The sequence below is a fragment of the Muntiacus reevesi genome, chromosome 1 (assembly GCF_963930625.1).
Source record: "Muntiacus reevesi chromosome 1, mMunRee1.1, whole genome shotgun sequence".
NCBI lineage: Eukaryota > Metazoa > Chordata > Mammalia > Artiodactyla > Cervidae > Muntiacus > Muntiacus reevesi.
The window spans coordinates 62916201-62937564 of record NC_089249.1 but is presented as its reverse complement, the minus strand read 5'-3'; the positions used below and the strand labels follow the sequence as shown (position 1 = coordinate 62937564).

Here is a 21364-nt window from a genome sequence, read left to right as displayed (position 1 = left end):
TGCTCCGGCCCCGGCCAGGGGTCACCCGTGGGGGGGGCCCAGGCTCAGGGGTCACCCGTGGGGGGGCCCCAGGCTTAGGCCTGCCGCACTGGCCTCCCCTGCCGTGTTCTCCGACGAGGTCCTGGGACCCAGTCTCTAGTTCTGCCAGCACCTCTCAGAGTCCAGCGGCACCCCGGCCCAGTCTCCACTGGCCGTGCCCCCCTCGCAGAGAAGCCGGGTGGGGGCAGGGACACCAGCATCTCCTATGCTGAGCGCCTGGGTGGGCCCACAGGCCCCTCTCCGTTGGTTTCTCAGTCCACCCTCCTCCGAGCACTTGTCATACATTTGAAAAATGAAACCTTGTTGCTTTTCTGCTTGTCAATGTAATACAAACTTGCATTGGAATACATTAAAATTCCCAGGGTGAAGATTCAAGTAACTCTCCAGGCTTCAGGCTTGGTGGTTATTTTATACCTAACTTGTATCTGGCGTTGTGATTCATCTCCTCGCCTTTCCTGCCTGGAGCCAAGGCTCAGAGCCTTTGCATCCCAGGAGCTAGCGCCTGACGGTGGTCTCTGGGCAGGTGTGGCTGGCCCCCACCTTCCCTCCCAACCTTCGACGGTGACGTCTCTTGTTTTTACCAAAGTTGACACAAGAGTCCACACCCCCCAGGCTGCCGGCCACATCCTGGAAGGGGGGTGCGGGCTCCCCAGCAGGCTGGTACACACGCCACTGGGCCCGGGATTCTCCACCAGGATCTCAGAGCGGCCCCTCCCCGAGAGATGCGGCCAGGATGGCTCAGAGCACTCCGGGGACCAGGGCCCCAGAAGGGCCTGCAGGTGACCCAGCAGGTGACTCACGACCTGGTCACTGTCCCTTCACCGTCGCTGCCTCCTCCAAAAGAGGCTGCCCCCGCCCTGGATTCCCCCCCCTGCCGTGGTCACCCGGTGGGTCCCATGTGGCCCTCACCTGCCTGCCTTGGCTTTCCTGCCCTCCTCCGCCTCAACTTGGGGCTGGAGGAGCCTGGTCCCTGTCTGCCCCTCCCTGGGCTGCTCAGGGCAGGGACCCCGCAGGGTCCTCATGGGCAGCGAGAGGCCTACAGGGTGCAGACTTGGGTGAAGGGTCAGTGTCCACCCAGCCCCTCCTGCCCCCCCCACCCGGCCAGGCCTTGGGGGTCCCAGTCCACTGCCTGCACCAGTGGAGAGAAGAGCCCTGGCAGGGGGAGGCCCAGGAGCCCTGGGGCTCCCAGCTCATTGTGCCCGCCGGCCACTCTTACTGGCCTTGGATGCGGCCCCTCTGAGCTGGCCCGGGGCAGAGCAGCACAGAGGAGGCCCCTGTGGGGTGGGCGAGCGTGTGTTCTGGGGGGAAGGCCCCTCTCCGCTCTGGGCTTTCTGGACCGATCTGAGCTGCGGGTCCCAGCCCGCCTCCTCCCAGCTGGGCTGGGCTGGGCAGCACTGCTGCGTGGGCCGCAGGGTGAGGGCAGGGCCCCGCGGGGGTGGGGGGAGCCCCCAGCACGCTGGCGCCTCCCCGACCCACCTGTCACTTGAGCCCCCTTCCCACATATTTCACAAGACGGCTTCCAAAATTAGATTTTATTTCAGTTTCTAAGGGACGGGTATACGAGCATGTGAATGACAATGACCTGGTCCAGCCCGTGGTGTGGATTTCACCTCATCTGGACACTGAGTCAACACACACAATCAGACGAGGCAGTGGGCCCCAGACGCTACGCCCCCGACAGGAGACCAGGAGACCAGGAGACACGCGGACAGGCGGCGACAGGGCAGTGTGGTGTGGGGCCCGACTGCACCCAGGCTGGGTCCCGTGCAAGGTGGATGCCCTGCTGGCAGGCACCATCTGTCCAGAGGGCAAGGGCGACCCTGGGTACCTCCACCAGCTGCACAGGTAGCAGGGTCAGCCACCCGGGAGGGTGGGGTCCTGGGCCCCCGGCAGCTGGAGGCAGGAGCGGGGCCGGCCTGGCTGCCCACAGTGGAGCGGACGTGCCCTACAAGCTCATCTTCCCAGGACTGAGACTCAAGAAAAAGATGTTCTCGGTCCCAACCAGATTTAAGGCTAGTATTTCCTGATGTTTGCTTCAGTTTAAGTTAAAATTACCTGAGTAAAAAAGTTTCAGACATTTTTAAAAGCCCAAAACACAGAATCTCTGCAGGCAGAGGTGCTGCTGGCGCTTCCTGGGGGCCTGAGCCTGGCCGAGTTGCCCCCAGAGGACACCCCAAGGCTGCATGGCCGCAGCCTGCCCCCAGGGAGTGGCCCCGACCCCCTGCGAGACACCCCCGCAGCCGGCCTCGGAGAGAAGGCACAGTGAGGAAGGGGCTGGCCGGCCTCCCGCGCCCCTGCCCCTCGGCTCGTCCCGGCCGGTGAGCCTCCTAACAGCCCACAGCGGGTGTGCGGAGGGGCTGCGGGGAAGCCCGAGCTCAGACAGTGAACAACTCTTTTATTTGGGCAGGCTGGGGGCGGGCAGAAGCTGGGCCAGACCCCCGAGGGGCGGCCCCCGCACGGGCGCGCTGGCTCCAGTCTGTCCTTCTACTTGTGCGGCCAGGCGTCGCAGAGCCTCTGCAGGCAGTGCCGGGCGGTGGGCAGGGCCAGGAGCAGGCTGGTGGCACGGCGCCCCGTCCAGTAGAGGCCATAGCCAAGGAGGCCCAGGGCGGCGGCCTTCACGGCCAGGCGGGACACTCTGCCCGAGGCGGACGGCGGGGGCACGCTGGGGAGGGAGGGCGGGCTGGGCAGGCTGAGGGGGCGGTCCCAGCCCCCAGCCCGACTCCGTGGCGGTAGGGCGGGGGCGTGCGGGGCACAGCACTCACGTCATGATCTCCTGGATGTTGAGGTCGGTGGTCCAGTTCTTCTCAATGCCAGGTACGTGGCCCATGCCCACGACGCCCACCACCACGGAGGGGACGCACTTCCTGGGCTCGGCTGGGGTGGGAGACGCATGAGCACCCTAGCACCCCCGTTCCCTGCGGGGCCCCGTGCCCGCGGGCGCTGTGCTCACCGTCGGAGGCGCGCGGCAGCTCCAGGCGGCGGGCAGCCTGGCGCAGCATGTAGGTCAGGTAAACGTCGCGCTCTGACACGATGGTGCGGTGCAGGTCGGGGAACTCACCCACCATCTCCGCCATCATCTGCTCCAGCAGGTCCTTCTGCTTGCAGCGCTCCACGTCGTCCTTGCTGGGGGGAGGCGGCCGGCGCTGAGGCAGTGGGCCCAGGGCGGGGTGTCCCTCGCCCCCATCTGGACCCCATGGAAGGAGGGGAGGGGCGGCCTTGCACGAGGAGACCCAGCCCGGGAACTCGGGGAGCAGGCCTCACGGCGGGGCGGTCACTGTGGGTCACATGAGGCAGCTGGCCGCATCCCCAGTCAGGAGGCTGAGCGGACCTACCTGATGGGGTCCGACAGGAAGCACAGGCCCCAGGCCAGCTTGACCTTCTGCCAGAAGGAGAGGGCGGCGATGGCCCGCTTGAAGGTGACAGGGATGGGCCGGTCGCCCAGGTGGAACTTGCAGAACGGCACCCTGCTGGCCTGGGTAGAGGTGGGGTGTGGGGTGTAGGTGGGGGACCCCAGGCCCCGGGACGACTCCCGATCCCCCGCCCCCAGTCGGGCCTGGGCCCACCTCCTTGAAGGCCTCCCTGAACTCGCCGCCGGGGGCCACGCCCAGTTGCTCGGTGATGTGGGCGGACACCTTTAGCAGGAGCATCTGCATCAGCCCTGACGCCACGCCGTTCTGTATGGGGGGGGGGGGGGGGCGTGTCAGCCGCGAGGGGGCGGGGCGGGGCGACCTTCCGCAGGCCGCCGGTAGGCGTGTCCACCACACGCCAGCGGCCTGCAGGCTTGGGCCGGCGGCCTGCCCGTGGCCCCACGGAGCCCCCTGCCCTCAGCCCTCCAGCCCAGACCCGACTCCCCTGTCCACATCTCCCTTGGGTCCTATGTCCCCGGGGAGGGACACGCAGTGGGGGTCTCGGCCTGCGGCCCCAGGACACACTGAAGCCCCCTCCCCACCCCTGTGACCTGCCAGCACCCCCGGGGTCCCTGGGGCCAGAGCAGCTCCCGCCTCGGGGCTGGGGCGCCAGCCGGCTCTCCTCCGGCCCCTCGGGCAGAGCCCCAGGCCCGGCCCGCCCGATGGCCGCACCTGCCTGATGGCCTGCTGCAGCTTCTCCAGGCTGATCTCCTTGGCCTCGCGCAGCAGCGTGCGCTCGTCCATCTTCAGCATGGACACACGGTACTGGCAGAGCTCCACCACCACCACGTCGGGCTGCACCTCCCGGATGGTCTGCCGCGGACACGCCAGCTCAGGGCCCCGCCCGGCCCAGGGCCCCGCCCTGGACGCGCCTGCCCCGCGGCGGCCCCACCCGCGGCTGGAGGCGGCCTCACCTTCACCACGTCCCGCTTGCTGTCGTCGCTGAAGTGGGCCGTGCCTACCACGTACACGCGGCTGCCGTCCTCCGCCACCAGCTCAGTCACCGTGCGCGGCAGGTCGGGCCGCTCTCGCCGCCTCTTCAGCTTCATCTCCAGCAGCAGGTTGAACGCGTCCACGTCGGCTGCGGGACAGTGAGCCCCCGCTCAGGGACGCCAGCCTGCACGGGGTCCTTCCCAGTCTGGAGCCTCTGGTCCTCACCCACCAGGATGAGAGTCCTGGGGCCTGGGTGGGAGCCCCAGGCTGCCGAGGCGCCCAGGAGAGGCTGCGGCAGGGCCCATGGGCTCCAGGGTGACTCTGAAGCCCCCAGCCCACCAACCCGAGGAGGGGAGGGGGCTCACGCTCAAGCACCCCCGAACACCCCAAGCTGGGTCGGGGCCCCGGCTCACCACAACCTCGGGAGGTCACCCCGCCCAAGCCCCACCCCACGGGGACCTGGGGAGCACGCACACAGGTTCTGGGGGTCTCCGGGGAGCACCCTGGGCACCGCCTCTGAGGCCCCTGAAGTCACGACGGGCTCCGTGTCAGCCTGCAGAGGGAGTAGGCGCTGAGGCTGTGCTGCCCCCAGCCTGGGGGACCGCGGGCCATGTGCCCCCAACATGCTCCCGATGGCGCCCGGCGTGGCCCTCAGCTGGTCAGCAACACGGTGGGAAAACCGGTGAGGTGCCTCTGGGCACAAAAGGCGGTGTGACCCCAGGAGCCCCGGGGACCCTGCACCCGTCCCCCAGGCCCACCCAGCCTCTGACCTCGCGGGGTGGCTGCTCCTCCGGCCCCTCCATGGCTGGCAGCAGCTCTGGCAGCGACGTGTGAAGCCTGAGGAAACAGGGGCCGTCCTCACCTGGGGCCCCAGGGCTGGGCATGGGATCAGTGTGCCAGGGGCTTCGGCGTCTGGAACGACCCGCGGGCAAGCCCTGGGCCCCGAGCGCAGAGTGGGGACGCCAGGGCAGCAAGCCTGGAGTCGCCCACAGCTGGGACGCGCCCGCTCTGCTTGCCCTGCAGGGGGACACCCCATGGGGGAGTTGGCCAGACCTGAGTGCTTCCATTCTGACTTCGGAACAAAAACAAAATTTATAAAATTCCCTAAAAAAATGACACCAAGCGGTGGGAGGGAGTCTGTGTGTGGGGCCGGCATGGGAGGCCGCGTGGCCACAGCCCTGCTCTCATGGGCAGTGACGCCCGCATCCCAGCAGTGTCGTCATGGGTGTGAGTCTCACACGGGTGTGAGCAGGGAGCAGGGAGCAGGGATCGGGGATGGCCCGGCTGTGCTGGCGTCACTGAGAACCCAGCCTGCTTCTAAGAAGCTGAGCCAGAAACCAAGTCCCCTGGGTCGTCCGTGAGCCTCTGCACTGTTCCTACCAGAGGCCAGCCAGGAGCTGGACCCAGGAAGACTGTTCTCACCTGAGAAAACCAGGGGGTCAGGGGCAGTGGGGGTGTCAGGGACACGGTAGGGGTGTTGGGGTGTCAGGGGGCAGGGTGGGGGTATCAGGAATGGGGTGGGTGTGTGCAGGGGTGGGTGGGATGTCAGGGGCTGGGACGTGGCGTTCTGTCCGCCCCCACTGAGGACAGAAGCAGTGCCTGCCCCACATCCGTCACCCAGACCTCCCAAGGTGCCTCTGGAAACAAACCAGAAACTGAAAGAGCCTCGGTTCCAGCTGAGCTAAGAGCTGGGGTCCTGCGGGGCACCCACGGGCTGAGCCCACTGGAGAATCTGACAGGTGACGGGACCATCACGTGAGCAGCGATTCTGATCTGGTTTTGGCTCAGCGCCGTGGTGGGCTCTCGCGTCCACGCGGTCACACGTGAACTGCGGGGGGGGCCCCCGGGAGGTCCACGCAGGGAGCAGGACACGCCCAAGGCCCCGTCAGCTCCAGTTTCACAACGAAGAGGAAATACAGACCATAAAATAAACACGACACCAGGTCAAGTTCCTCCCCCGGGTACTCTGTGACCCTGGGCCCAACTCTCGCCTGGGCTCCGTTCCCAGCCCCTTTAGGAGCACCTGCGTCCTGGCCTGGGGCTCCCGGGAATGAAGTCGGGGGAAGGGTCCCGAGAGGGACTGACAGGCCCCAGGTGAGGCCCCAGCCGAGGAGCGGCAGGTAGAGCCGGGGGCCTCTGCGGGGGGCAGGGGGCCAGCGTGGGCTCTGAGCAGGCCGGGCCCCGGCGCCCCCCCACCCGGAGCAGCAGCCACGCTGCGGGGGCCGGTCCCCGCAGAGGGCGGCTCTCTGGCCTCACCAGCCCCAGGGCCGCCTCCTTCCCGCTTCACAGACCAAAGGCCCCACGGGAACAGAAACAGGAAGCTGCTTCTGCGGTGTCTGGCTTGGCCCGCCCTCCTCTCAGGTTCCCTAGCAGACCCAGGAGAGCCCCCTGGGTCTCCTTCACACGAGGTGCCAGAGGATCAGAGAAGCTGCTCCAGGTAGCGTCCGTGCTGTCCCGGGAAGCTTGTGTGACAGCCAGCGGGAGGCAGGCCAGTGAGCCTCAGTCTCCCTCCCCAGGGCCTGGGGGCTGCAGTCTGGTCGGCCCCCCAGACCCACCCTCTGTCCCAGGGGGCAGACGGGCCATGAGCCCCCAGACAGCTGGGCCACGACCACAGTACCCAGACCCAGCACTCGGAGTGCCCCAGGACAGGTACCTGGCCTGAGAGGCGTCTCTCACTTCCCAGCGTCTGGTTTCCCGGAAGCTCAGGCAGGGCCCCTGGTGGACCCCTTCAGGACCAGTTCAGAGGGTCATCAACCCTCCTCCCAGCATGACGCACCCCCAGATCTTTACAGCCGGGACCCGACCTCTCAGCTGCCTGGAGGGGAGCAAGGGCCCAGCCTCCACCTCCTCACACCCGCAGGTGGCGTTTCTGGCCACAGGATTTCTGGACGACAGGTCCTGGCAGACCAGCCCAGCAGACCCCAGGCTCCATGCTCAGGCCCAGGGAGCCCAGGCCAGGCTTCCGCCCAGCAACCCAGCCAACAACGCCGAGCCCTTGGGGAGCCGGCACAAAGCAGACTTGCCGCCCGATCCAGGTGCTCTCCCCGCACCCCAGCAGCTGTCACTACCGCGCTGGACTTAGGGAGCGCGGCCTGGGGAGGCCTCCTGAGCTGGGTGGCCCGAGGCCGGTCCTCCAGCAAACAGGCAGCTGGGCTGTCAGTCAACTGCGCTGCGGGGGGATGTCCGCAGGGCTGTCTGCTCTCAGACTGCCACCTGGCACGATGCGACCTCAGCAGCCCCCCCAACCTGCCCAGACGCCTACCTCCGGCCTCCAGGGCTGGGGTGGTTCGAGCAGCCGCCCAGCCGTCCCATGATGGGCACAGGGTGTGCCGCGCTCAGATGGCCCGTCGGCGTCCGTCCCTGGGGCAGGAGGACCAGGAGGTGCCTCCGCAGGAGGGGCGTAACTGTGATCTGGCTCCACCCACACACTTACGGGAAACAGACTCCAAATGCCAGGGAGCCCCTGACCCCCAAGAGGACCCATCTTGCCGGGTTCACCAGAGAATGCACCAGCTCACAGGCAGGGAGAGCCCCGCCTGCGTTGGGGACCCCCAGGGAACGTGTCAGGCGCTCTTGCTGGACAAGGTGTTAGCTAGCGCAGCAAACAGCCTGCTGAGTGCCCCGTGTAGCACAGACCCAGGACAGCAGGCAGCCGGCTGGGAGCCAGACCATGGGCTGCCATCTCCTCTCAGGGTCCCACTGCTATGGACTGGGCTGTGTCCCCTCTAATTCATATTCTGAAGCCCTGAGCCCAATGGGATGAAATTAGGAGGCAAGGGCTCCGGGAGATGACTCAGATGAGAAGGTCATGAGGCTGGGCCCCAGGATAGGACTAGAGCCTTCCTGGGAAGAGCCCCAGGAGGGCTGGTCTGGGAGTGCATGGTGAGAAGGCAGCTGTCTGGGGTCAGGAAGAGCTCCTCTCAGCAACCAAGGCAGCAGGAACCCTGGTCTTGAATTGTCTATCCCCACAACTCTGAGGAAACTGTTGTTTTAGCCCCATCGGTGGTATTCTGTCATGATCACACTCAGTTGTTCCCTCCCATCTGCCTCTAAAAATCCGGAAGCCAGAAACGCCTCCCAGACCCCAGCCTGGCTTCCCCTTACTGGCCAAGAGCTGACCAGCACCAGATGGAGTTTCCAGAAAAACCAGCTCCCAACCAGCCCACTAGGCCTGCCTGCTCAGGTTAAGGATCCCAAACTGGACAGACAACAGGCTGTAGAGAAAAATGACTGAGTGGGAGGCAGCAGAGTGTGGCCTGAAGCTACACCCCTACACCCCCACTTCTGAAGCCACCGGAACCCCCCCCCCCCCCCCCCCGGGTCTGGCAGGCTGTTTTATGGAGCTGTGGCAAAGGTCAGGATATGGGTAAAGGGTCAAGTCACACCTGAGCTGGAGGCCTAGCACACCTGGCCAACCCTCCTGGAACCTGCACTCTGCCCAGTGGGCGTCCCCATGCTGACCTCCTCGGAGGCACTGGGGGGTGGGGTCCTTCCTGCCCACCATACTGGGCCCTCTCCTGGCGGTTTTGCCCCAGGCCTGACACCGCAGCATCACCGCCATCCTGCAAGGCTGCCCAGTGGCGCCAAGGTCAGGGGACTCCCTCCCAGTCACACAACAAGGGGGCGGGCAACGACAGCCAGGGAGACAGCCCAGAAACACTGCCGCCTTCGAGGGGGCACAGCGAGCCGGTGGCCTGTACACCCTCCTCTCCGGGGAACTCCGAGAGCCCAGAGAAAGACACATGGAGGTCCCCCATCTCCGGATGCGGCGGCCCTGACACCCCAAGTGTGACGCCGAGGACTTCCTGCTCTCCATGAGCCTCGCTTTTCTTTCTCGGGACAGTTTTCACAGAGACGCATTTGAGAACTTTGCGGCATGTAAGTTACATCTCAATAAAGCTGCTCCCAGAATCGAGGTGAGTAGAGCGCGCCGGGCCTCGGAGTCTGGGCTTCGGGGCTCCATATGGCAGCCCCGACTCCTCGGCCTGAACGGCAGAGGCCGCCGGCGCCGCGAAGGGCCCAGGGCCCCCTCCGAGGCCACGTCGCCGCCCCTGCGGAGCCGGGCTGCCCGCTCGGACCGCCGTCACCCCCGGCCCCGGCCCCGGCCCCGACCCCGACCCCGACCCCGGCCCCGGCCCCGGCCCCAGTCGGCGGCGCCCTCGCCCTCAGCCCCGCGCGCTCCGCGGAGGCCGGCGCTGACCCTCCGGCCCGGGGCCGCGTGCCGCGGGACGGCTGGGCCTGGTCTGGACCGCCCCCGCTGCCGCCGCCGCCTCCCCCGCCCCGCGCGCCCCCCGCCCCGGACCGAGCCGCGCGGCGTACCGGGCGGGGCGGCGCTCCTCAGCCGGCCTCCATGCGGCGCGTCGCCCACCGGACGGGACGGGGCGGGGCGGGCCGGGGCCGCGGGGCGGGGCGGCCAGACGGACTGCGGCCGGGGCGGGCGGCTGGGGGGGGGGGGCGGGGCGCGCGGCTTGCCGGGAAGCGTAGTCCGGCGCGCCTTCTGCCTGCGCTTGCAGCAGGCCCGATCCGCGCCTGCGAACTACAGTTCCCAGGCGGCCGCGCGCGACTGTGCGAGGACTTCACTTCCCAGGAGGCCGCGCGCAAGGAGCACCACCTGGCCCCTCCTAGCGCGCCAGGCTCCGAGGGCTTAGCAGCGGCCGAGGACGTGGGTTCGAGTCCCAGGCCTGCGGCCGTAGTGGGGAGGGGTTGCGAAGCGCCCCGAAATTCTCTGGCCGCAGCTTCCGGTCGGGAAAAGGGAGTGGCCTGCTATGATACAGAACCATCAATGCAACGCTAGGAGCAGAGTCCAGACCGCAGATCGCGCAGATCGGGTGCCTGGGCGCCCGCTCGGCCTGGCGGGGGGGTCGGGGGAGGTGCGGGCGGGGTCGGGGGAGGTGCGGGCGGGGGCAGGGCGGGCGGGATGGGGGGCGCGCAGCCGGACGGGCAGCCCAGAATGAGGCCGGCCCCATCCGCTTTGCCTGGTCAGCTCCACGAAGGGGGTGCGCCCCGCCCTGGCGCCCCTGCGGGTCCCGGGCTCCCCCGTTCTGAGTTGAGACGCCCCGTCCAGCCTCGAGCAGGGTGGGCTCCCGGTCGGCAGGCTGAGCTGCCAGGAGAGGCTCCAGGCTCACCCTTAGCTTCCAGGCTCCTGGCCCACAGCCTGGGCCCAGCCTTTCTGTCCGGTCGGCATGGCACAGATTGGCTCTGCCCACCCTGCCGCCTTGGCCACCCACACGGCAGAGCTGGAGCGCTGCCCTTCACTCCAGGCCGTCGCCCCGCTGGAGAGCCGGCCTGGCTGAGTCGCCCCGCTGGGCTGGTGTGACTGATGCAGGCCTGGGCTCCCGCCCTGGCGGTCCCAGGCGCGGTCCGAGGTTCTCCTGACGCTCCTCCTCCCCGGAGAGGGAGGGCGCCCCCGGCTGCCCTGCCCAGGACCGGCTGTGGACCGTGTGTAATGGACCCACAGCTCCCGTGGGGCGCCCTCTGCCCGCTCCCGTGAGGTGCAGCCCCGGCCCCGCAGGAGGAGGTCAGCCTCAGTGGGACTCTGACTCCCTCTGTTCCCCAGCCAACCCAAGCTTTGGAGGAGACTGGCCCCGAAACGTCCTGCCAGCCTTGGCTCAGGGACGGGGCTGGGGGACAGCAGTCCTGCCAGAGACACAGCCCAGGGCTCAGAGGCCGCAGCGCTCCAGCCCTGCCTCGACTGGTGGGCACACACTGGCCAGTGCACGCCTGCGGCAGCCCGCAAGCCTCCACTCTAAGCGAGGCCCTGCGTGGGCGTGAGCGGGCGGGCCGGGGGCTGCCCTCCAGCCCTCAGGGGTGGGGGGGCCTGAGGTCAGGGTGGCTTGGGTTCCCAGGTGGGCACAGCCGCTCTCCTGGGGAGGGGGCACCGTGGAGATAGTGCCAGCCTGAGGAGCAGGGGCCACGTGCCCTGGGACGCTGGGCAGCGGAGAGCGGCAGGCGTGGGCGAGTGCTTTCTGGGGCAGGGCTAGGAACCCTGCTGACCCTGGAGAGACCAGCCCTCCCAGAGCCAGCCAGTTCCTAGAGCCGGCAAACAGCTTCACAGGCCAAGGGGACGTCCGGAGCACGGCGCCCCATCCCCCTCAGGCTCCTGTGTGTCCTGGTGCCGCCCTCGGGATCCCCAGGGCCAGGCACCCGGCAGCCAGGGGCAGCCCCCTGCCCGAGCCCCCCTAGATTATTCATGCCGGCCCATCCTGAGCCTGCTCACCCTGCCTCACATGCGCCCTCCCTGTGGAGACCCCAGGAAAGGCCCTGCCCACACGTCCTCCTGCCTGCCTGCTGCCCGGCCCTGGGACCCTCCTCTCGGGAGCTGTCTGTGAAGTGGCGGCCTCCCCCGATCTTGGGCCTCACCGTCCCCGAGTGATGATGGAAACCCATTAGGATGCTGCCCCTGGGCAAGGGATCATCTGCAGGGCGCCCAGCGGAGGCTGCTCCAGAGAGGGCCTGCCCAGGGTCTTCCTGTCGGCCCTCCACACGGTGCAGCAGATGGTCCCACTCTCATCCCCGCCGAGCCCCCTTGTGATTGCAGCCCCAGGGTCCCTGGCCCGGCTGCCCCAGCCACCTGTCTTCAGGCCCCCAGGGTCTCCTGCCAGGGCCTGGGAGGCTCGTGACTCCTCGGACCGGCTGCACCCCCACCTGCATCCCGAAAGCCCCCTACCCCGAGTCCCTGCAACACGGGTGCCTCCTCGGTGAAGCCCTCCTGAGTCCCACCAGCCCTGGCTGTTGCCTCAGGTGCACCTCGCAGCTGGGCCCTCTAGCATCTGATGGGGGCAGCTTCCCGGGGGCCAGGCCCTCTCCACTGAGGCAGGGACTCACCCAGGGGCCCAGGATGCACGTGAGGCAGCTGGAGGCCGCCGGCGAGGACCACACGGCCTGGCTCAGCTGCAGCGGGGCCCCGGAGGGCAGCGGGCATCTCCCGGTGCCCTGCCCCCCAGCACCTCCACCCCGTGCAGGGAGACGGAGCCCCAGCCGGAGCACGGGCCTCTGGCGGACGCAGCACTCGGGACCCGGGGGTATCAGAATAATCTTTATTGAGATGCTCGGTACCTTGCTAACACTGTCATGATGTCCCCGCGGCTGAGGTAATGGGGAGCCCCGCCCACGCCAGCCCGGGGCTCCCACAGACCGCTGGGGCCCCTCAGGTGGCCTGGAGGGGACGTGGTTATTGCGTTGGACTCCTGCCCTCACCGGCCTCACCCCATGCCCACTCACGCACACGCTCCACGCTCGCGGCTCTCACACACACCCGCGGGCACGCTCCCACAGTCACACGCACGACATCCTTTGATTTAAAGGCATCCGAAGCCGCCGGATAATAAATGTACTGGCTAGTTACAGTAATCATAGTAAAATAAAGGACAGTGGTCGGGGTATGAGGAGAAAGTGCATGTTGACCTTTGACCGGAAGGGCCCGGCCCCTCCCACCAGGGCGCACGTCCCTGCAGGGGCGGGCCAAGGCTGAGGTGCCACCCCACCCCCCGCGCCCCCCTGAGTCGTCCTGCCACCTCCCGGCCCCTCACAGGCCAGCATCCCAGGCCCCAAACAGAATCAACTAAAAAAATAAATTCTTCATCTCACAGCCGAGCGCCTGATGCTGGGGGGGGGGGGGGGGGGGGGACGGCGGCTCTGGGCTCCTACGGGGTCCCGGCCAGCCCCGGACCCAGCCAGCGCCCCGACGATGCCATTCGGGGGGCCGGGGGGAGAGGTGCTGAGCCCCGTGGCATGCGGGCGGAAGGCCGGGGCGCGTGGGCAGTGCCGGGTGAAGCGAAGGCCGCCTCCGCACGGGGCTGGGAGCAGCGGCCTAGCGGTCATGCAGCCGCGCGCCACCCCGGCCCTCAGAACTCCACGGTACTCACTACTGTCCTCGGCTCGTCGAAGGTGGCGATGAGGATCTGCTGCGGGGGAGGGATGGTGATGAGGCTGCCCACGTCCTGGGGGGCGCGCGGTGCCCCGTCCTCCTCTTCCCGGGTCTCGTAGAGGGTGCCGATGTGCAGCAGCGGGTGTGTGGCGTTGCGGCTCAGGATGGCGAGGGGGTCCGGCTTGCCCAGGCTGGCTGGCGACAGAGGAGCGGTGGCAGGGGCGGCGGGGGGCGAGCAGACGTGAAACGGGCCGCCGGGGGACAGCACGCCCCGGGCTGGCTCTGCTGAGTACAGGACCTCCTCCTCAGGAAGCGGCGCGTCTGCAAACAGCCCAGAGCACCGGGTGTCTGCAGCCCCCGCCCCACTTGCGACGCCCCCCTCTCGCGCGCCCTGCCCACCCCTCCTTCCCGGCCGGCTGGAGCGCGGAAGCTCCCCAGCACGGTGGCCTGTCTGGATAGACCCTGGCTGCCCCAGGAGCAGGGGCGCCTGTTTCCAGAACCTTCTCCAGGAGCTGAGCAACCTCACCGTGTGTTCCCCTCTCCAGTCCTTCATCCCGGCTGCTTCCCGGGGTCCTGGGGCGAGGGAGCCGCCTGGGGTCACGCCCGCAGCTGGCTCCCCTGCCTGCCCCCCGCGTCCACCCGGATGGCGCAATCCTTAACCCGGTCACGGCCCCCTGCCCGCGCCCTGCCAGCCCCTACCTGCCGCGGGCGCCGCTGTCAGGCCCAGCCCGCACTCGTCCGCCTGGGAGAGGAAGCCGCCTTCCTGGCTCCGGGAGGCCGGCAGCGCGGCGGGCACGGCCTCGGCCTTGGCCTTCTTGGTGCCCAGGATGTAAGGGTGCACGTCCAGGGAGAAGTGGCGGGCGTGCTTCTTGTCGGTCGCGGGCCCCGCGTCGCCCCCGCCGCCCTTGTAGTGGTGCGCGGCGCGCGCGCCCGCGTCCAGCAGCGGCGCGATCAGAGTGTCCGTGGCCGTCTTGCGGCGCACGGGCTTGGGTTTCTCGGCCTTGCTGTTCTCCACGCGCATGATGGCCAGCGGCTCCTTGAAGGGCTGGGGCAGCGGGTTGCTGCTGGGAATCCACTTCATCTTCCTGCGGGGCCGCTTGACCACGGGCGGCTCGGCCGCGCCGTCGGGCTCGGCGGGGTTGGCGCTGGGGTCCACGGTCTGCACGCCCGCGTCGCGCACGGTGGGCGTGGCGTCGTGGTTGGACTGCGCCAGCGCCGCCAGCAGCTGCCGCACCACGTTGTCGTACATGAGGTCGCTCTCGTTGGTGATGAAGTCCAGCCGGTTGAGCGACTTGATGTGGTCCCGGTTCTCGTTGCAGAACATGGCCAGGATGTTGATGTCGCAGAACTGGGAGCGGCGCCACTGCCGGCGCGTTTTGATGCCCACCTTGTGCAGCTTGTCGAAGACGAAGTTGCTCTTGCGGAAGATGAAGAGGTGCGTGAGGTTGACCAGGATGACGAGGTTCATGGCGCAGAGGAGCACGACGTCCACGCCCGCCACGATGCGCTGCAGCTGCACCGCCGGCAGCTTGCAGGTGACGCGCACGGGCGGGCCGCCCCCCGGGGCCGCGCCCAGCGCGCAGGTGAACTCGTTCTGCTTCTGGGTGGCGTAGTAGGTGCACAGGTAGGAGATGGGCGCCGCGCTGAGCAGCAGGATGAGCACGTGCCGCGCCAGGTAGAGCTTGGCCAGGAAGTTGCTGCGGCCGCGGCGCTCCAGGTACTTCTCGAACAGGTTCTGCTCGGGGCTCTTCTCCTTCTCGGCGTTCTCGATGATCTCGCGCCGCTCGCGCTCCGTGATGCCCGGGCCCTTGGACTGGATCTGCTTCTCGATCTTGGGCGCTCGGCCCTCGGCCGCCCGGTGGTAGCAGTTGTCGATTTCCTGCAGCAGGAAGTTGAGCTCGGAGGTGAGGCGCGTGGACGCCAGGAACTCCCAGCCCAGCGCGGGCACGTACATGATCGCCGCGAAGGCCAGCAGCGAGTAGGGCAGCAGCTTATGTTCGAACAGCGACGGCCACAGGCTGGCGTCCACGCCGGGCAGCGCGTCCCGCAGCTCCGTCCAGCAGTAGCCGCGGGCGTACAGCGCCTGGTCGCGGGTGAAGTTGTGCGGCGTGTAGCAGTAAATGGGCTCCTCTGGGGGCGGAGAGGAGAAGGCGCTGGGGCATCGGACCCCTCCCGGTCTGCGGCTCCCTGCGGCTCCCGGCTCCCGAGCCCCCTTCCCCGTCTCTGCTGTGTCCCGCGGGGTCTCCTCCCACACCCCCTCCCGCCCCCACATACCGGAGTCAGCTTTGCCTTGGGGGTGGAGGGTACAGCCCTGCCCACCTGGGGGGGGCAGAGATCTGCACTAGGAACCTCAGGCCTCCCTCCAGGTGCCACCACGCCCGCCCCCAGCACACAGGGCAGAGTCCAGAGCCCGGGACCCTCTGGGGGCCGGCACCACCACCCATCCTGAGGAGGGCAGGTGCCCTGGGCGAGTCCTCCCTGGCCAGAGGTTATGGGGGCATGACTGAAGAAAAGCAAAAGCGGCGCCTGCCTGTGAGGGGTGAGGGTGTCCCTCCAGACCCACTGTCCTGGGGAAGGGCAGGCCTGAGGTCCCTGGATGCTGGGTGGGCAGGGGAGCCACTCCAGGGATCGGACAGCAAGGAGTCATCACCCACACCCCGGTGTCTGCCCAACACGCGAGGGTGAGAGCTCTGCCCCGAACGCAGGAAGAGCTGTCTCCCCAGGTGAGGACAGGCACAGACCACAGCGTGAAGCGAGGCCCCCGCCCCGGGCCTCCCAGAGGGCAGGGCTTGGCCGCCTCGGCACCGTCCTCAGGGCAGGGTGGTCTGGGCCCTGAAGGCTGGGTCACTGCGCTATTAGGCTGGGCTCCAGCCGGGGGTGCCCTCCTGCAGGCGCCGGCGCCCGGGGCCCCTCGCCTAGAGGGCAGCGTTCACTGGCAGCAGGCGGCGCCCCAACCTGAACACAGCGGGCACCCTCCCCCTCACCTGAAGAGCCCTGGGGCAGGCCGCTAAGTCCCCGTCTGCCCCAGCTTAAGCCTCTCAGCCCAGGAGACGCAGACCACGAAGCTGTGGGGACCAGCGCGCCCGTCTGTCTGTCTGTACAGGCCTCCCACCCCAAGGCCTGTTGCACGAAGTCGGCCCTTGACTGGGGAGGCAGCTGGTCACTGCTGGTGCCTCGCAGGGGCCGAGGGGCCAGCTACCCCCTGGCACAAACACCCTGTATGTGCCTCAGCCCAGCCCGCGGAGACCACCTCCCTCTCACACGCACAGGCCTCAGGCCACCACCACCCTGTCTCAGCCTCATGCCATCCTGGAGGCCTCAGGCCTCAGCATCACCAGAGCGGGGCCCACGGCTCGTTCCGGGAATGCGGACCTCAAACTCAGCCTGGCGGGCGCTGGGGAGTCAGGGGCCTGGGGGCAGGAGGGACGCGGGCGAGCGGGCTTGGGGGTGGTGATGAGGCGGGGGCACTGGGGTGGGGGCGGGTCAGGAAGCGCTGTTCCCACAGCCCAGGGCCCCTGACAAGGACACGGATTTGGGGCCTGGTGGTGAGTTAGGCTCCAAGAACATGGAAAAGGTACAGGAGCCCGCGTCGCGGTTGAGAAAGTAGCATTTCATTCACTTACTTTTGTCCTTACAGCCAACTCCAGGCCAGGAGACGCTCTCCGCTGGGGAAAGGGACCCTGGGGGCGGTCCCCGGTCCAGGCCCCGGCCGGGCCCCAGGGCACGGGGAGACGTCGCCTGTGGCCACGGTGCTGCAGGCACAGGGGAGCTGAGCCCCTCTGTGCATCGAGGCAGGCCCCCACCCCCGTCCTCTCACACCCGCCACCAGCCCTGCCTGCCGGCAAGGAGGGAAAACAGCTCCAGCTCGGGGGAGGCCCAGCCCAGCGCCCCACGGGCTCTTCTCCAGGATCTCTATCCTTCCCCCTCCCGCTGGCTACTGTGAAGCAGACTGCGCCCAGCAGAGACCACGTGTGGCGCCAGGCGCCTCAGGACCCTGCCCTGGAGGAGCGGCGGCCACCTGTCCTGACTTGACCTGCAGGGGCCCAGGACCTGGGCTGGACTCCGGGGGTGGGGGGCGTGCAGTCACTGCTGGGCCACGGAGCCTGAGCAGTGGGCACTGAGACACGGCAGGGTCTGCTGGGGGCCCGAGACACAGACAGCTCGCCAAAGGGCACCATTCTGGAGGATGGCACGGTGGCCAGGGTCCTCCCAGCCCCTGGGCACCCCAGTACCCTTGGAGACCCTGCCCACCTGCGGCACCTCAGAGACGTTGCAGGTTTGGCTCCAGATGCCTTGATAAAGCAAGTAACACACTTTTTTTTCCAGTGCATGTAAAAATGTTTATACTATACTGTAGTCTATATCTGCATACTGTATGCATGTCTAAAAAGGAATGTACACCTTAATTAAAAACACTTTATTGCTAAAAAATGCTGTGCATCATCGGAGCCCTCAGTGAGCCGTAATCATTTTGCAGTAGTAACGTCAGAGATCACTGCCCACAGATCACCTTAACAAATATACTAATAATGAGAAATTTGAAATATTGTGAGAATTACCAAAATGCAGCACAGATGTGAAGTGAGCAAATGCTATTGAATAAATGACTTGATACAGTGTTGCCACCAACCTTCAAACTGTGAGGAACGCAGTATCTGTGAAGCACAGTAAAGCCAGAGCCGGCTGTATCCGGCTACTCAGGAAAAGGCAGGTGTTGGCCCCCACTGCCCGGGGCCTGCGTGACGCCTGGAGAACCTGCTCTGTGTTGTGTGCTCAGTCGTGTCCGGCTCTCTGTGACCCCGTGGACTGCAGCCCGCCAGGCTCCTCTGTCCATGGGATTCTCCAGGCAAGCATACTGGAGTGGGTTGCCATGCCCTCCTCCAGGAGATCTTCCTGATCCAGGGATCCAACCCGCATCTCCTGTGTCTCCTGCATTGGCAGGCAGATTCTCTGCCATGGAGCCATCGCAAAATCCCCTGGAGAAACTGGCAACCCTTCAGCTCCCCTCCTCATGGTCCTCTTGCTCAGCTATGCCCCAGGCTGTCCCCTCCGTCTGTCACAGAGCAGGTCTAAAGGGTGGGCGGCATCTACGGAGCCATGAGGATCTTCCCACCATCAGCCAGGGGACGTGCACAGGCCTTGGTGTCAGGGAGGTCCCGTCTGGCTGGCTCCTCGCCATGAGCCGGACATCCAGCATGCACTAGCCCAGTCTCCGACAGGCAGATAGGGTGGACCCCCCCACGCCAGGGCAGCAAGTGAGGGTCTGGGCACCAGGTGCCCCTGGCCCAGCTGGGCCCCGGTGGGTGGGACAAGGATCCTTCTGGCTGCAGCAGGACACCCTCACCCCCGGGCTCAAACCCTGCAGAGGGTGGTGACTCAGTGCCGAGGGGACAGGTCGCGTGAGACCGGGAGAGTCTGAGCACGTGGGTGTGGGCGTGCCCTGCCCAGGGGTCAGACGAGGCAGCCTGCACAGTGTCCGCCCTGGTCCCAGAGACCCCTAAAGGAGAGAGGCCTTTGAGAAGGCTGCCTGGCTGCGTCCCTCAGGGAGAGCTGCTCCACCCCGCTGCCCCAGGGCCCTCTCTGCGCGGGCTGATGGGTGCCCAGGGGCCTCCCTGGACGTCTGGGCCCTGAGAACACTTGCCAGCCAGACCCTGGGTTGGGGGTGCTGTCTCCTGTCTCCAGTCTCCCACCCACCTACCCCTGTGGGCCCCCCGGGAGGACAGTGGCCCCAGGAGCCCACTCCTCCCCACCGCTGCCTCACCTGGGGTCACTGCTTCTCAGAGGGCCCTCAGCACCCCGACACTGAGTCCAGCCAGGACCACATCTGCGGACCCGGGCCTTTGACCGCTCCTCACGAGCACACTGCCGTGGTCCCTGCCCTCTCCTCCCCGCATCAGCCTCAGGCTCAGCCTCCTGCTGAGGCCAGGGTGGTCCAGGGCCCTCACTGCCTGCTCCTCCAGGCCCTGCCTGCTTGCTGGGCTTCTGCCCAAGACCGACCCAGGTTCCCAGAGGCTGGAGCACCCCTGGGCCCCACTTCGCAGGGTCTTCACTCCACACCTGGCCCCAGGACCCCACCCAGCAGCGGGCTTCCGTGTCCCCGGGCCTCATCACCTGCAGCCTCCTTTCCCGGTCCCCACCTGGCCACTCCTCCTCCTCTCAGAGCCTGCCCACTCCCCCTCCTGGTCCCCCCTCTTCCAGGCCAGACCCCATGTCTCCTGATGCCTAGACCGCAGCACCCTCCTCCCAGTGTGAACCAAGGGAAGGGAAAATCAATCCAGCAACGAGAGACGTGGGGAGGTAGCCCGCGGCGGCTGCGTCGGCGATGGAGACCGCAGAGGGCCTGTGCCCTTCCCGCCACGAGCCTCCGGCCTCACCTGCGAAGTTCTTGGTGAAGACCAGGGTGACCAGCAGGATGGGGACGAGCACGGTGCCGATGGTGACCACGCGGTCAAACGGCAGCTCCAGCTTGAGCTGCAGCAGCAGCGCGGCCAGCGCGCCCGCCTTGTCGTCCTGCGCGCCGGGCAGGATCAGCTCGCGCAGCTTCTCCCCGGCCAGCAGCGCCGTCGCCATGTCCGCGGACGGCTCCAGGAGGTGGTGCATGGGGGGCGCGGGGGACCCGGGGCGCGGGGCCCGCGGCGGGGGCGGGGGGCGCTCCGCCGCCGCCCCCCGGGCAGGGGTCGGGCCGCCCGGGCCGACGCGGGCTGCGGGAGGCGCAGGGGCCGCCGCCCCCGCCTCGGCTGCAGCCGCGGCGCGTCCTCCCGGCGGGGGCGGCGGCGGGACCCCCGCCCCGAGCGGCGGGCGGCGGCTGCGGTCCCGCCGCGGGGAGGGGGCTGTTTACCTGCGGCGACTCGGGGAGTAGCTCCGCCCCGATCCGCCCCCCACCCCCCACCCCCCCGCACGCAGACGCGGCGCCGGCGATGACTTAGCAAAAAATATTTAAATGAAATAAAATGAATGAACAATGAATGACTGGTCCCTCCGCCTCCTCAGGGTGGGAAAGAGGGAAAGGCCGAGCGGGTGGGGTGGCTCCCCTCTCCCGGGGAGCGGGGGCGGCCGCACGCGGAGGAAACGCGGGAAGACCTGCGGCGTCCCCGGCCCCCCTCTTCCAGCCCGGCGTCCGGGAGCCGCCCGACCGGTCGAGAGGGGTTCGCAGTCTGCCTTCCGCAGTCCCGCTCCGCTCCCTACCGATACCTGGCCGCCATGGTGGGCGCTGAGGCCCCCACCCACCCGGGGTGTTGCGGCCACAGAGGAGGGGTCCGGCACCCCTCCCCGTTCGGGGCAGCGGGCAGATGGACGCTATGGGGCGTCTCCTCGCGGCCCCTCCACTGCAGCCGGCGACCCGGCGCCCACACCCTGACCCATGGCCCGGGTGAGCGTCCCCTTTCCCCTCGCGACGTGGCCCCAAGGCCTCTCCAGCCCGGCACCTCCCTCCCTATCACCCATCCCTTTGCCACTGTCAAAGGCATTCTCCAGACCGGCCTCGGGGCACAGGCTCCCGGTCCCCGCCACCTTCCTGAACTTCGCCTCCTCCACTTGGAACCCGCGTAGCCGCCCTCAGGCACCCCCACTGCACACCCTCCTGGGTTAGGTCTTCCCGGCAGAACCCAGCTGCACCTCCATGTCCACTGCCGGCGAGACTCGCTTTTTCACTTCACTCCTTCATGGCAGGAACCCATGGCATTGTAAGAGGATGTATGCGTGGTCTTTGTAAAATATGTAGCACAGTTGGAGTTTCAACTTCATTAGTTCATCCAAGCAGGTTCTGAGCACCAGTATTTGCAGGCCTTGGGTCACTGCGGTGAGCTAATTGCCTACCCTCTGCCCAGGTTCAGAGAGGGGGTTTATCTTGCACAAGCCTTAACTTCACACTTTTTAAAAACAAACAAAATACAAAACCTTTTTAATGTGCCTGTGCTTTTAAAGAGTTACGAATGTTCCCAAATTACGCCTGCCCCTGGCTTCCAGGTCATTTTACTTTGCTGCTCACTGAGGGAGCTGGGCTGCCTGTTTTCAAATAACCGCCCCCGCCCCAATGCCCCCAAGCCTGACACCTCCCGTCAGGGGCTGGCCCTTCCCCACAGCAGCACACTTTCCTGACTGACTCTGCAGGATCCAGAGG

General features: G+C 67.5%; 2 protein-coding genes across 8 annotated transcripts; both read right to left on the bottom strand.

The window, feature by feature from the left end:
- Positions 1-1556: 1556 nt before the first annotated feature.
- Positions 1557-9763, bottom strand: TRABD (TraB domain containing). Of its 5 annotated transcripts, none has more exons than XM_065945737.1 (10): positions 9699-9763; positions 5150-5216; positions 4854-4932; positions 4361-4527; positions 4119-4259; positions 3603-3713; positions 3372-3511; positions 2990-3162; positions 2802-2913; positions 1557-2701 (listed from the first exon to the last, which is right to left on the bottom strand). In XM_065945737.1, the coding sequence occupies exons 2-10, from the start codon at positions 5180-5182 to the stop codon at positions 2524-2526; spliced, it is 1134 nt and encodes a 377-aa protein (XP_065801809.1). In that variant the 5' UTR covers positions 5183-5216; positions 9699-9763; the 3' UTR covers positions 1557-2523. The 5 variants fall into 5 exon arrangements, with proteins under 5 accessions (XP_065801809.1, XP_065801796.1, XP_065801803.1 ...); XM_065945724.1 differs by having other exon boundaries at positions 4854-5034; positions 9699-9761; XM_065945731.1 differs by lacking the exon at positions 9699-9763 and adding an exon at positions 7642-7783.
- A 2642-nt stretch (positions 9764-12405) lies between these two features.
- On the bottom strand, positions 12406-20063 carry PANX2 (pannexin 2). Of its 3 annotated transcripts, none has more exons than XM_065945712.1 (4): positions 19620-20063; positions 16869-16997; positions 13945-15375; positions 12406-13440 (listed from the first exon to the last, which is right to left on the bottom strand). In XM_065945712.1, the coding sequence occupies exons 1-4, from the start codon at positions 19843-19845 to the stop codon at positions 13223-13225; spliced, it is 2004 nt and encodes a 667-aa protein (XP_065801784.1). In that variant the 5' UTR covers positions 19846-20063; the 3' UTR covers positions 12406-13222. The 3 variants fall into 3 exon arrangements, with proteins under 3 accessions (XP_065801784.1, XP_065801779.1, XP_065801788.1); XM_065945707.1 differs by having other exon boundaries at positions 12406-13566; positions 19620-20057; XM_065945716.1 differs by lacking the exon at positions 16869-16997 and having other exon boundaries at positions 12406-13566; positions 19620-20047.
- Between the last annotated feature and the right edge of the window lie 1301 nt (positions 20064-21364).